The sequence below is a fragment of the Pteropus medius genome, unplaced genomic scaffold, assembly GCF_902729225.1.
Source record: "Pteropus medius unplaced genomic scaffold, Ma_sr-lr_union100, whole genome shotgun sequence".
NCBI lineage: Eukaryota > Metazoa > Chordata > Mammalia > Chiroptera > Pteropodidae > Pteropus > Pteropus medius.
In genome coordinates, this window is record NW_024354500.1 from 21,504,267 (window position 1) to 21,520,507 (window position 16,241).

A 16,241-nucleotide genomic window follows, 5' to 3' on the forward strand; every position below is an offset into this window, starting at 1 on the left:
AATGTAATTTACAGAGGTATCATGTGAATGAAATAATACTATATTATAAATTTATCTCAAATAATTTTGGAATTGTTTTTCCAGAAACTTTTTCTAACTTAATCAATATGACCGAGGTTTTTAGAGGAAAAGAAAATAGGCTCAGGAGGTTACGTTAAGAAAGTTGTTTAATCATTGACAAATACAGTTGGCATTAGAAACTGATCTTAAATAAGAATGTATACTTATTACTCAGAATTTTTTGTGCATTTGAATATATAACTTTTTCTTCAAAGAAATCTTGAATAATTATTTTATAAACATGCTGAGAATTTTTTTTGCTTTCGTATTTATTCTTTTTAATAGGTACTCTACATCCTTTGATCAACAGTTCTTTCTCTTTACTCAGATATAATATTAAACAGTGATTAAATTCTTAGAATCTTGGCTATATAACTTCTTAATTTTCTTGCTTTCCACTTAAGATTTCAGTAAATTGGTCCATTAATATCTTGCTGATACCAGCAAGAATAAGGATAGTAGGCCTGGCATCTACTAATACTAAGTTGTCGGGATTTATGCACCTGATCCTATTTCTGAGAAATAAGTTGCTTCTTTTCTTGTGGTTAACTCTTTTAGGTCTCTTGAGTTATTATTCCTCTGCCCTAACCCTTATAAATTAACTACTCTTTTGAGTATTAGTATAACTTGAATCATTGATTATGTAGGTAGCATTATTCTAATTTCTGTAATCCATTCTTTTTAGTCTTAACATTATTTTTTCTTTAAATCTCAAACCTTAAACACCATATCCTAGAGTACATTTTGCTTATCATTATTAGTAATTTTAACTTTTTTGATTGGCTAAATATGTTAGCATAATACTCTATTTTATCAATTTTAAGGTTCATATTTTTCACATTTTTATCTGTGATTTGGGTGTGTATTTTATAAGTGATTAGTACCTTAAAGATGCTATCAGCCAAGAGAGGCCTCTCCTAATCGTATGAACACTTTCTGTTGATAACGTTAGTAAGATTGAGAAAGTAACAGCATCAGTGTCTTTGATTTGATAAATAGAGTATTATAGTTTTATAAAATTAAAGCTTAAAAATTTGCCTTGTATAATTTGTGAATTTGTTAATATGTTCTCTTCAAGTGTTATGTAAAACTGAGATGTGGGTTTTAAGAAGATAGTTTATTCTAGTAGTATTATTTATGAAAAGATTAATATTGATATATTAAGTTAATAAAAAATTATATTTGGTTCCACATGACCTGCATTTAAACTAGATCAATACAGGTCCAGTATGACCTTTATTAAAACTAGAAAAATTAGTATTACTCCCATTTAAGAACATTCAAATTTGCATAGTATTTCATTGCATAATTTAGTATATTTATTTAAAAGTGTCACCCCTGCTCCTTATTCATTGGCTTTCATTTAAATAATTTCTGAAATCTAATTTATTAACATAGTTTTTCTGTTTTGGCGTTATGGTTCATTCTATTTTCTGTTTGTTTCCTTTTTTATTTTTAATTCTGCCAAATGGGCAGGTTAGCTCCTTTCAAATTAAAGAGTAAAATAAACTCTCTTAGGATTTTAGTTTTAGACTATATATTAAAAATTTATCATTAAAATTTTATTTGAAAATTAAGTATACAGAAACTAGGAGTATTGAGAGGAGAAAGAAGGGAGAGTCAAGGTCAATGGCTTTCCTATGTAATGTTATTTCTCAAGGCATGCCATTGAGAAAGACTAGGAAATTTTTTTGCTACCTTTTGAGCATCTAATATTTTGCTGATTTCATTTTAGGCTCAATAATTAGGCAGCAATTTTCCTCTTGAATTTTAAGAGGTGTAAGAAAGAACATCTTAGTCTGAAAGATCTTTTACAAATCAATATGTGAAGAGTCTTTTAAATTCCCTTTTTTTCCACATGGAGTTAGCACTTCAAGGTCGAGGGAATACATATCAGTTTAAACTTTCAAAATGCATAACAAACCCAGTTTTTACACTTTATATTGATTTGCTGCATGTAAACATTTGAATAGTATATATGTACATTTTTAGCAGTATTTTTTTTTCCTTTGCAGATGGTTTAGCTGCCTTGTCGTTTTCCATTAGTTCTCTGACCTTGATTGGAATGTTGGCAGCTATAACTTACACTGTAAGTATACTGGTGGTAATTGAGTTAAAATTAGAGAATCACTTTATGAAGCAAGTTTTTAATCTTATATATTCAATTTTGTTCTATTTTCCTCTTTAATATTTTAGTGCTTTCATCTTCATTTTTCTTGAGTTTTCTTTACTTAGGAGGAGGATTAATTTTGAACTGCTTAGACAGTTATTTCATCTGTATTTAGAAATTTAATATTCAGAAACAAAAACAAATGTTATAACTTATGAATCTTTAAGGTGGTTATATACCTTGCAATAATAGATTTAGTGATTTATAAGCATATTAGGATGCTGAACCGTAGATCAATATCTGTTACTGATTCAGAAGATTTATCCTACTTGAGAATATAAGGTTTTTAAAATCAGATATTTTTTAACTTGATATTTCTCTAGTATATATAATCCAAACTTATACTCTCAGAGACTTTAGATTTTTTCTTTTCAGTCTTTCTGGAAATGGTAAAATATGAATTATAATAAACTGGCAAACTTGCGTACACACTGCTCTTTTTTTTGCTCAAATTATAAAGGAAAAGCCGTAATAAATGCTTCTTTACCTGTCTCCTGAAAGAGTTTTGCAAGGAGCTTTAAAATATCTAAGACTTTTTAATGGAGTTTATGTTTAGGACATTATTAATTCTTACAATGATGGAAGATAATTGGTTATGTGGAAAATCTTTTCCAATAGAATCTAGTTTTGTTACATAATCATTTAAGTGTCTCATATATAATAAAAGGAGTCTAAAATACATGCATTTTGATATCTTTCTGTTCTTTGGGTACTCAGTTTTATTACCATTTTTGTTTTTTGCATGTATTTCTACACAAGGAATTTACTATCTGATATCAGTGGGTAATTATCCTATCTCACAAAGTGTATGTACAGCATATGAGCTGTTTTTTAAGAAGCAGTCACCAGTTTATAACAAATTAGGAGTTAGATCTGGACACTAATTGCTGTTCTATGTCAGATCTGTTATGCTGATCTTGGATTTGTCTTTTAACCTTCCTGGGTCAGTGTCTTCTCCATTAAATGGTAATAGAAAAATTCTCTTAGGGGTTTTTGAAGGTCAAATGATATCGTTTGTAAAAGTGCTTTGAAAACTATAAGGGAAATAAATATGTAGCAGTGGATGAAAGATTAGTCAGAAGAAAAATATGGAAAACAGGAAGCCAGCCTGTAAGGTCAACATCTAGAAGGGTCTGAAGTTTTACCCTTCTTGCAGCCTATTACAGTTTCATGGATGTTGGCTGAAGAGACAAAGAACTTTATATGACTTACAGCAATAGCAGTAGCCATAGGATCAGCATTTTCTTATGCCAGTTCCCTGAATCCCAATTCCTGCGGAGCAATATGAAGAGTACCAGATGAGACTTTCACATAGAAGATAAACCTTGAGTTTAGGGAAGCTGAATCTTATATAATGGATAGTAAGCATGCCTGCTCTTTGTTCCAGAGGAAGAGGCCATCTTTGTTTTCCAAAGCTATTTGCTGTACAGATATCCTTGAAAATAGTCTGGAAAAAAAAAAAAAAGCTGATTAGTGCTTGGCTTTAAATATGTGCAGAAATGAGACCCATGGAGAGTTGTTTCCCTATGATCAAGTAGTAAATATTATGAAAAAAATAAGGCAGTATAAGGAGATAGACAGTAGTGGAGGCTGATTCTCCTATGAAGGTCAGAAATGGCTTCTATAACATTTGAACAGAGAGCTGAGTGAACTGAAAGAACCAGCCATGAGGGAAGAGTAAATGCAAAATTCTGAGGTAAGCACAGGTATGCAGTATTCAGGTAATAGTAAGGAGGCAAAGCCAGTGTGCTAGAGCTCAGTTAACAAGGGGAAGAATGACTGAAGTTTAGATGAGTAATAGCTAGAGGCCATGTTATATAGAGCCTAATAGACCATTGTTAGGAGTTTGAATTTTATTCTGATGAAATTAGAAACCATTGGAAAGTTTTAAATGGAAATGTAATAGAATCTAACACTGCAACAGTATTACTTTGGTGGCTCTGAATTAAATAAACTGTGGAGTGACAAGGGGGAGTGAGAAAATAGGTGAAATTATTAAAAATCTTTGAAAGAGATTTTCCTGTAGAAACAATATAATTCTAAAGATATGTATTTCAAACTAATATTTTATATTCAAATTTAAACTGTGAAAATTATCATTAAGTAATCAATTAATCCAAATAATTATACTGACTTAGTTAAGATATCCTTAGAAGAGCTTTAGCTTTCTAGAAGGCAGAGGGTTGAACTGAAGAACACTGATAAAACAATCGGAGAACCTTATGATGATGGGTCTGAGACTGGGAACCAGAAAGACAGGGAAGAAATGCTGCATAGGTAGGGAGGTGCCACTTAAGGTCTATGACCAAGGGAGAGGGTCCAATGTAATAGTATATTAAGGTCAAACTGCCTAGGAGTTATACATTTTCTCTAAGTAGCATAAGTAATAAAATTATGATATTTGGTGGAGAGGCTTAAATGTGGATCCCTTTTAAATCCATGGGTCCTTTGAATACTTTACCATATAAATTTACTCATCTCTAAAGTGGGAAAAATATTTAATATGGTCGTAAAGATTTAATCAAACAATTTACTAAGTCTTGGAATATATTGGCCACTCAATAGTTATTGGTAGCTTGAATTATTGAGTATTCACTTTCATATAGTTCAAACTATAGTTCCTACCTATTTCCTCTTGCAGGAAAAACCAGATGCTAACAATTGTATCATATCAGAGAGAATGTGTATTACAGAAAGATAAGTCAAAAAGGCATTCACAGTTGGATGGTGGTTACTTGGGTGAGTGTGGATGGAGATAAACATCTTTTAAATAGCACTACAAGATATGCTCAGAAAATTCAGTGGGAGAATGTTTTGCTTCCAAAGCAGTCTGGCCTGGCCAGTTTTACTGCCTATTGTATAAAGAGAGGAAGAACAGTGGGATAGAGGAGACCCTGTTTAAACAGGCAGCAAGATGTGTATAGCTGAGCACTAGTCATGAGTGTGAGCCTTTATATAAAATCTAATACCTGAACCCTAGCCTCCCCATATGTAAAAATCGGCCAATAATACTCAAACTTTATTAAAAACTAGTTGAAAATCAACTGTTTATAGATAAGTGGTTTTATTGTAGTTAGGTGGTTAATAGTACTAATTATCATATTTGCTTGCAGATGCAAAATGTTCTCCTAACTTGTTATAGAAAAGCCTGAGAATTGGGCTTTTCAGGTGGAGCATGGAAAAGAGTATAGTACATATTAATGGGAAGTAGAAGTTTAATTTTAATTAAAGTACCCAAATTGGGAAGTTAATACTTAGTGTACTTTGACCCCGAGTACAAAGAATTATTAAAGGTAAAATAACGTCTGTTATAGCAACGGTCCCCAACCTTTTTGGCACCAGGAACTTGTGCTCCCATGAGAATCTAATTCCTGATGATCTGAGGTGGAGCTTAGGAGGTGATACTAGCTAGCACTGGGGTGCGGCTGCAAACACAGATGAAGCTTTGCTCACTCACCTGCTGCTCACTTCTTGCTATGTGGCCAGGGTCCTAACAGAGTATAGACAGCTACCAGTCCATGGTCCAGGGGTTGGGGACCCCTATGTTATAGATTCTGTAACTGTTAGTATTAAAACTAGAGTTTTTATTATGTATATGTCAGTCGAGTGTGAACTTCTTAGATATGCATTATTTACTTTAGAAATTAGTAGATTATTTAAATTTTACCAAGATTATATTCTCTGTACCATGTATTAAGGAATAGCCAAATAATTGGGCACTCAATTTTAGGAGAAGAATAATGTCAAACAACATATTAGCTTGCCTGTTGTTTCCAACTTAAATTGAAAGGGAATCTGCTATTTTTTAAGTTAAAAGAAAAAACACAACAAAACATCTAGGCACAGATATTTCTGTAGATATTTTAATTTTAGTGCCATCAAGTGGGGAAATGTTGAATAATGATGTTTTCATAAAAAATGTAATATGTGGACTATCAAAGTGCCTATAGAAGCAGTGACTACTAAACTTTGTTATATACACTAATCAGTAAAAAATTGAACATGTATTCTACAATGTTTATGAATTTTATTTGTGTGTGTATTTGTGTGTGACTATATATATTTTATATACAATATAAACTAATAGATTAAAGAAAATCGAAGTGATAAATTAAGGATTCAAAAATAGAAGTAAATCAAGCAGTGGTTCTCAGTAATCTTTGAAACAGATGTCCCCTTTATAAGTCAAATTTCTCAGCCTTCTATATGATACTATGTTTCATTGAGTCCATGACACTGATTGTAAGATGCACTTGTATTTTATGTGTCACTATAAGGAAAAAAATCCTTGCTCATGCTTTCTTATCATTTTTAATTTTGTTTTAAGTGAGAGAACTTTAGTCTTACGTAAATACTTAAAAAAATCGTACCACTCTTCATACAAAATGAGAAAAGTATAGGTGAATTAAGTTGAAAAGGTATTCCTAAAACTTCACATGTGGGATCCGAGTCTTCTGAATCACTCTTTTGAATTAGTTATTCATGTCCATGTTTTACTATACAAGATTGTCTTTTATGCTATCAAGAGAATGGCTTTTCTTGAGAGTGACACTCTTGTCTCTGGAATTTTCTTTGAAGCTGCTAACACACCCATTGTGTAAATTTGAGCTGTTTTTGTTGCTTTTAGTTTGTTTCTGTACTTTTGCATTTAACTGAGTAGCAAAATGCAAAATGGCTTCTACTTTGAGTATATTTCCTTTCTTAAGCTCATAAATTACTTGACTGTTGCTTTGCAAGAAAATATAGAATTATACTCATTGTTCCAGTGAATATTTATTTACTTATTTGCTCTTTTGTTTATTTCTCTTTACACATTAACTTTTTGTTTCAATGTCAAATCATAGTACTATCTTATAAGATATTTTAAGTGGCAGTTAAACTCAATAGTTGTACCAAGAATGCATGTAACTCAGCCAAAGAAGTAACTATTGTAACCATCTATGACCAAATCTGTGAATGTATAGTTAGTGACACTATGGCATGACTTCTGCCTAGTTAATGGCTTATAAGATGCATCTAAATTTCACTGATGTTAAATGTATGAAAATACATGTATCTTAGAATCAATGAATATTTAAAAGGAAAATCTTTATTGAGTACATGTTAAATGAATTGTTTCATTAGTCATAAAGGAATACATGTCCTTGAATAATAGGTGTTACAAATATATGCAAGATACTTAGTTTAAAGGCAGTACTCTGATCATTTGCAGTAATCCAAGGCTTACAGGTTGGAAACTCTCATCCTCGATACAGGAGAGATATGTAGGGACAAGGAGCTATTTCAAACTGAGCAGTATAAAAAGGTGGTACAAATGTTTGTAGTTTGCATATATTCTTTCAAAACATTTAGAGTTTTAAAGATGGTGATTTATTTTCGGTAGTTGAAAAAAAAAGATGGAAGCAATTATAGGCAACCTAAAAGCATTTTAAATCTTTTTTAGCCTTGTTGATTTTCTAGTAATTCACTAGAGGGCAGTAGCAAGCAATAAAAGTTTTGTTTCTGAAAATGATGGTCTTCATATATTTTTTTCAAAGAAGTCTGAGGTTAAATTCAAAAGACTGTTGTTTAAAGATCTTAAAGTTGTATTGATGAAATGTTTTATTATAGAATGTGTTTTATGAAGCTTATTGTAATCTAAATATTATGGTTAAATTTCCTGATGATCATTGAAATTTAAATAAATGTGATCTAAAAACAAGCTAAAAGCTAGGTAACCAAAACAATGACTTTCTTCTTGCTTTCTTCAGACAATTAAAAATTCGCAAAAAGATGGTGTATTCTAGTCCCATGTTATCGCAAGATATTACCAAGGACGTATTTTTACTTTCTAAAATCTTTTACATTACACTATTTAGGAGTTCAGTTCAGCTCTTCTAATAAATATATACATTTCATGTAAGGAAATGAGTTCATATGAATAAAGAACTCTTTTTAAATGATTTTTGGCTAAATATTATCTTCTTAGAGGAATTATTTTGTTAATTTAATAAATGTTTGTTCTGAAATAAAGATAGGAGAAAGAAGAATTGAGACTAGTCCTTACACACCAAATAGTCTACTGCAGTTGTTACGAGTGTGGCTGAGGAATCTTTATTTTTAAGACATTGTCAAGTGATTCTGATTAGCCAAATTTGGCAGTGATAAAACAAATAGTCACACCAATAATGGTAATGTACAATGTTATGTATTATGATTGTGTTATAAGCAAAGCACATTTACAAATCAAGGAAGGTTTTCCAGACATGTTGTAATTAAGCTGAGACCTGAAGGGCACTGAAATTTGCTAATAAATTAGGGTGAGAAAGTAGGCATTCTAGGTGAGGGCACTGTATGTACTTAAGTATAGATGCTTGAGAAAGCCCGTAGTAGTATAAAATTGGAGTGTTTTAAGAACAGTGAACAATTCAGAGGCATGAGATAAGATAAGGTTGGTAGGGATCAGGTCATGAAAGGCTTTGTATGCCAGGATGAGATAATTGGAGTCTATTCACAGGACCAATAATTCTACCTCTCATTGAAACACAATACTAAAAACTTTTCAAACAATCTTAGGTGAAATTCTGATATGTAAAGTAGAAGAATGAAGTAGAATTGCTCTGGAAAAGTACCAGTAGGTCTCTGCATCACTATTTGCCTTCTATATCCCATAGTAGCCCAAAGACACTTCCGCAGAACCCTAGGAACTCCTCCCAGAGCACTTTGAAAACTACCCTTGTTAGTCCTGGAGAATCTTAAAGGATGTTAATTGGAGGAATGGCATAATCTGACTTGAATGTTAGAGGGAGATAACTTCAGAAACAGTGTGAAAGATGGATTTGTAGAAAGTGAGACCAGCAAACCAGTGCAGAGAAGTTAGATGACCTTGCATTTTGATGATGGACACTAAGGGCCACATTGTTAATATTGACTAGAGCAACAGCTTTCTTAGGAAATAGTATTAAGTACTGAGGTTAGTATATTTAAGGATTCAAATCTATCCAACACAAAATAACAAGCATTGGAGTAAAATAACCCTAGTTTGTAGGTGTTTGGGAGGACAGGGAAATATACTTGGGTTTAAACTGGGTTTAACAAAATATTTTTGCCTTGGTATTTGGTTGTAAAAAGCAACGTGATACTGTATTTGTCGAATGATATTCAAGTGTGGGGAATTGGTAAATAATCATATAATACCACATACTCATCAGACTCTTAAGGTGTGTTACTTTTTTTAAAATAAAAAAATGTTTAAAAGTAGAACTGCTGAAACAATCAAATAGATCAAAATGATAATAGGGACAGGAAAGTCCTGTAAAGAAGGGAGCTTTGGGATACTTTGGCTCCCATAGGCTTTTTTTCTTTACATTTATAGTGTCTTGATATAAAATGTAATGTTCAAAATGTAAAATTTAAACCTGATTATGTTTTTTTCTTATATTTTACCAAGGTCATTACAAGTATAAATTTGACAAGAATTCAGTTAATTAGAAGAAAATCACTCTACTTTGTCCGTATTACATTTTCTTCTAATATAAACGGAATTCTTCCCACTTCTTTCTTTTTTGGATAGGAAAATTAGGAAAACATTAACTTATGCTTTAACAGTGTATAAAATTCAAGATTTTAAGTATTTCTCCTTTAGCAAATGTAAGGATTTGCATATTGGATAACAATTTCAGCTAGTTAATTGCCTAAATGTAACAAGATATAGAGTCGATATTACTTGATAGGACTAGTTCATTTCTGGGATTTCCTTGTAGTCATGCTCCTGGTTCATATTCTTCCATAATTAAAAAAAAAACAGTGTATCAGAATTTATGCTTTGTTATTTGAGTTGTGGTTTAATCATTGTTTAAAGGAAACTCAGTGAAGAATATTAAAGTAATTAAAATTGACACTAAAGATATTTGAGGTCATCCCGGGCGTTGACAACCAGGTAGCAGAGAGCATTAGAGAAAAAATGCAGGATCATCCAGGATATTTTGGAGTTTGGAGTAAAGCCTACAAAGTAGCATTTATCACTTCTGCCCACATTTATTGTCCTGAACTCAGTCTCACAACCCTCTATAATAGCTGGGGAGACTGGCTAAAGTAGTTTGGCTATGTGCTAATGAAAGAAAATGAAAGAAATACATAGTGTTGTATCTGCTTCAGAGCCTGTTGCTGTAACCAGGAGGTGATAGCTGTCCATTTTGCTTCTAAGGATTTAAGATCACTGATGATTTGAATAATGGTCACATGGCATTTGCCATTAATGTTTTTAATTGGTACAATAAAAAGTTATCATTTGGGACTGGCTAATGTAGAACTGAGTATTGTAAAATAATATGTTTATTCTTAGTGTTGATTAATAGTTAAAAATTAGTTGTACGAAAATATTTTAAATAGCAAAAAGATTATAAATATTTAGAATTTGTAAATAAACTATATATACACAGATAATTGGTATGTAGATCAAGTAACATGTATATTGAAACACTTAACGTTTTACTGAGATTTACTATATATACTTGGAAAAAGTTATTTTTTCCATAGAAATAATTTTGTAAGTTGTTTTTAGTAGTTCACCTATCTTAACCTCTGATTAGCCTAAAGTTGTAATTTATTTCTTTATGATAAAGTATTATATTTACCTTAATTTTGCAACTTGCCCTTTGAAGAATAAGTATTATCTGTTTTGGAAATATTATTATAGCTATAACTCTAGAAGTGTAAGTGTGAAATAAACAGGAGAATTATAAACATGATTCACTCCCATATGCCATGTTCTTCAGTGAATATAGAACTACTTATTCTCTTTGTAATTATTTTTAATAACATTTTTATCTGAAAATTGTGTGTAATATGTTTAAAATAGTATTACTAAATCACATTTTAATTTTGTTCCTTTTAGGCCTATGGCATGTCAGCATTACCTTTAAATCTGATAAAAGGAACTAGAAACGCTGCTTATGAACGTTTAGAAAACACTGAAGACATTGAAGAAGTGGAACAGCACATTCAAACAATTAAATCAAAAGTGAGTGTGTATTCTTTTGTAATTGGGAAGCATAAAATTACTTTGAGCTGCTTTCTGATGTGACTTAGACATTGGCAAACACATATTTTTGACATAGAATTTTTTACAATATATCCTACAAGAAACATGCCCATACTTTAAAAAAAATTTGTCTTCTGTGAAATGTAAGGTGCTGACAGTTTGAGACTTGTCAATTAAATGTACTTATGAAAATGAATTTTTTGTTTCCTCCATCACATTCAAGCAACAATAATCTTATTTATAGAACATAAGAAAAATGACATTTTCTAAATAATGCTACTAAACTAGCATAATCCTCATACAGAAACCAGCCAATAAGAACTCACAAAGAAAACTGTGACATCAGCATCATGATAGAGTAAGATGCCCTTGTCTTTTCCCTTTAATCTACAACTAGTAGAGCATCTGTTATTCAACAAAAATTCCTTTGCTTGACACAGTAAGATGCCTAAGAGATCCACACATTTGTACATCTGAAGGTGGGTGGGTTGGAATGCATAGGGAGGTGGAACTGGGGAAATGGCAGGGACTTTGCTTGCAACCTGGTTCTCCCACCATGGCAGCCGAGCCCACAGCTCTGGCGCTTCACCACAGCCCCTGTGAAGGAAAGGGAAATAGCGACATTGGTCTCTTGACTTTGGCTCCCTTCCCCGGCTCCGGCAGTGCTGGTGCCATCAGAGAGCTTGGTAGCAGCAGTAGCAGTAAAGGCAGTACATGTGACTTCAGCCTCCTGGTGGTACTAGGCAGTAGTGGTGGTGGGGCTTGTGACTCCGTTACCCCTGCCCCACCTTATTCTCTCACCACAATGGCAGTGCCTGAGACCTAGACAACTCTGGATGCAGTGGGGGCACATGCCATTCTGGTGATTTGGGCGGTGATGCTCATGATAGTAGTGAAATCCATCATCACAGTGACACTTGTGACATCAAAGCGCCAGTGACTTGGGAGGCATGAGCAGCACTGAAGAGGGCACCTGCAACATCTCTGACAGATGTAGTGGAAGGTAGAAATTACTGACTCTCAGATATAACTAGAGCCAGTTCAGATAAGAGAAACCAAAACCTTCTGTTGTATTGCCACCTACTAGAAAACGAGAATGGCCTTTAAATAAACAACCCGTTGAATTATTAAAAATTAAAAAAGCTGTACCTAAATAAGAAAGGTGTTCGCTATTTCAGGTGCACTGGCAGGGGTACAGTCAGTCCATCAAGGACTGTGAATAATAATGATAACACAATATCATGAAAGAAAATGACAATTCTACAGAAACCAAACTCAAAGTCACAAATTGTTATGTAAATGATAGAGAATTCAAAATAGCTGTCATGAAGAAACTCAGTGAGATAGAAGAGAAATCAGAAAGGCAGTTCAGTAAGCTAAGGAGTAAAATTAATGAACAGAAGTACTTTACCAAAAAAACAAACCAAAAAAATTCTGGAGCAGAAGAACTGAATAAATGAGATGAAGAACGCATTAGAAAGCACTGGAAATAGAGCAGACCATATGGAAGAGAGAATTAAGCGAGCTACAAAATAGAAATCTAGAAATGATTCAGGTGAAAATGAAAAAATTAAAAAAAAACAAAACACAAAAACAAAAACCTATGAGCACTACCCATCTCCATTATAAGGGGCAACATAAGCATAATGGATATCCCGGAAAGAGAAAAGAGAGAAGGAAAAAGAGCAATTTAAAGAAAAAATAGATTTGAAATTTCCAAATCTTGGGAAGGAACTAGACTTGTATTTATACATAAGTACAAGAAGCTAATAGAATACCTAATTATCTCAATGCAAAGATAATTTCTCTAAGAGAGATTAGAACTGCCAAAAGTCAGTGATAAAAAATAATTCTAAAGGCAGCCAGGGGGAAGACAGTAACCTGAACCCCTAGGTTACTGTCCCTGATAGGAACCCCTTTCAGGCTATTAACAGATTTCTCAGCAGAAATGCTGTAGCTAAGAAAGAGTGCAATGACATATGCAAAATATTGAAAGATAAAAGTTGCCAACAAGAATAATCTATCCAGCAAAGTTATCCTTTAGATATGAAGGGGAAATAGAAGATTTCCCAATCGAACAAAAGTTGAGGGAGTTCACCACCATAAGACTTGCCTTACAAGAAATGTTAAAAGGAGTTCTTCTATTGGAAACAAAAGAGTACAAGTACACAAAACTTTAAGGTGACAAACACAGAATCAGAAAATTGCGACTCTATTACAGAATACAGTGTTAAATATTTAATTATAGCATAAAGGTTGAGGGGTAAAAGCATTAAAAATAATTATAGCTACTTCAATTGGGTGACAACTAAAAGGGAAGTTTATAGTAATACAGTCTTATCTCAAGAAACAAAAATCTTAAACAATCTAACCTTATACCTTAAGGAGCTAGAAAAAGAGGAACAAATGAAGCCCATAGTCAGAAGAAAAGAAATTGTAAAAATCAGAATAGAAATAAATGCAATAAAGACTAAAAAGACAATGAAACTAAGAGCTGGTTCTTTGAAAAGATATATAAAATTGACAAACCTCTAGCTACACTCACTAAGAAAAAAAGACTAAAAATCAAATGAAAGAGAAGTTACAGTGGATACCATAGAAGTAAAAAGGATCATAAGATAATATTATGAAAGGCTATAGATACCAAATTGGACAACCTAGAAGAAATGGATAAATTCTTAGTTATACAACCTTCTTAGGCTGACTCGTGAAGAAATAGAAAATCCAAATAGGCTGATCACTAGTAAGGAAATTGAAAGAGTAATCAAAAATCTCTCTCCCTAAAAAAAGCTCAGGACAAAATAAAGAACCAGTTACTCCAAAAGGAAAAAAAAAAAACATCTAAGACTAGATGGCTTCATTGGTGAATTTTACCAAACATTCAAAGAAGATTTAATAATTGAAAAATTGAAGAGGATGGTATGCTTTCTAACTCATTTTGCAAGGCTAATGTTACCTTGAACTAAAATCAAACAAGCACAGCACACAAAAAGAAAATTACAGGCCAGCATCTCTGATGAACACAGATGCAGAAATCCTCAGCAAAATATTAGCAAATCAAAAACAACAGTACATTAAAGGATCACACACCATGATCAAGTGGGATTTATGCCAGGAATGACTGCAAGGATGGTTTAATATCTGCAAATCAATCAACATGATACACAATATTAACAAATTTAAAAAAATTATACGATCGTTTCTGTAGATGATGAAAAAGCATTTGAAAAGATTCAACATCCATTTATTATAAAAAATCAATAAAATGGATGTAGAAGGAAAGTATCTCAACATAATAAAGACCATATATGACAAACTCAGAGCTGACATCATACTCAACAGTGAAAAACTGAAATCTTTCTACTATCAGGAACAAGACAAGCATGCCCACTCTTGCTACTTTTATTCAACATAATTGGGACCTAAGGGATTTTCTCGAACGTGGGATGTTCAGCGCTACAACCAGGATAGTCGGTTATCCTCATAATCAGAGATGTGCTAAATAGAATAACAGTATGTATATTTTTTTATCCTTTAGGTGTGTTAAATTTTTACCTTTGCTAGATATTAATAAGAATTTGGGGTTGGGTATACTGTGGCAACATAAAATGTGTATAACTTTTTAAAGAAAATTAAATGTTGTGACATGTGCCTGTATACACGAGCACATACCTTTTAATAATTAAAGTTTAATCCAGCAGTTCATTTAGGAATCTGTCCTATTGGATTGTATGTATATACTTGGACCCAGGCGAATAAATATATTCATGCACATTGTTAATGCCTCCCGTCTCCCGTAAAAAGAAAATGACCTATGTTAAAAAATAAGGTATTTGTTAAATTAAGATACCATGGTATAATGTAATGATGAAAAAGAATGAGGTGGATTTATATAGCTTGAAGAATACATCTTATAAAATCAGGCTATCCCAGTTCAAATTTTGGCTCCACAGATTATGCATATACTACTACCTGTGGGCCTTATTTTCCTCATCTAATAAATCATTAATACTATTACCCACATCAAAATTTTATTCTGAATATTGAAGGAGAATAAATGTAAAAGAATAGATCAGTTTTAGGCACAAGATATATGCTCAAGAAATGTTAGCTATTATGTACAACAAAAACCATAAGTATATTTGCATATATGCATGTGTATAAATACATAAAAAATGTGTAGAAGGATATTGATCTGCTTAACAAGGATAACCATAGGAAAAGGAAGTGTCGTTGGAAATGATGTTAAACGGAAGCTTTCACACTTTACTTTTTTTTAAACAAAGGGTATGTATTTATATACTTTATAACTGTATTTCTTTTTTCAAATTAGATAATTAGTAGATTGCTGGGTTTCTATCCTAGTGTTTGTTTCTCTGACCAGAATTATTCTTATATTGGTTTAGTCAGCTGGCAGAGCAGACTGGCATCCATCCTTCATTCCCTGAAGCATTCACTAAGTAGGCAGATGACTCTAGTTTGTTTTTAGTGAACCCTTAAATCAGTTTACTATTTTTCCCCCTAACATATTGAAAGCCAGCAGCAAAATAAAACTACTTCATTGTTGATATCTTTTTGATATTAGAATGCTGGTTATGGTTGAGATCTAAAGTACTGGACCCTTTTCATACTACACAGTAATATTAGTACCTGGATCTACTAGAGGGGAGTGTTGTTTTTTTTTTTATTCCTTTCCTTTCAGAAAATACCTTTCTGTAAGGTTCCCTTTTTGGGATACAATTTGATAATACTTAATGTAGATTAAAGGAGTGCAAATTAAATATAGTCCAGTATATATAAATTTTGGTCTCTGGATCATCATCTACTGGGAATTTGGTGGAAATGTAAATTCTAGACCCTACCCAAGATCTACTAAATCATATTTTCTTGGGGATAGGGTTTAGAAATTGTGTTTAACAAACTTTTCAGGTGATTTTTATACATGATAAAGTTTGGGAAGCAATAAGATAAGGTATGGAAGAGGATGGC

General features: G+C 32.4%; 1 protein-coding gene across 1 annotated transcript in view; it reads left to right on the forward strand.

The window, feature by feature from the left end:
* LMBRD1 (LMBR1 domain containing 1) overlaps nt 1-16,241 on the forward strand; it is a 78,156-nt gene that overhangs the window by 37,934 nt on the left and 23,981 nt on the right. Inside the window, exons 7-8 of the mRNA XM_039852858.1 lie at nt 2,076-2,149; nt 11,106-11,231. Coding sequence (XP_039708792.1) covers nt 2,076-2,149; nt 11,106-11,231 — 200 coding nt within the window. The remainder of the gene's footprint in view (nt 1-2,075; nt 2,150-11,105; nt 11,232-16,241) is intronic.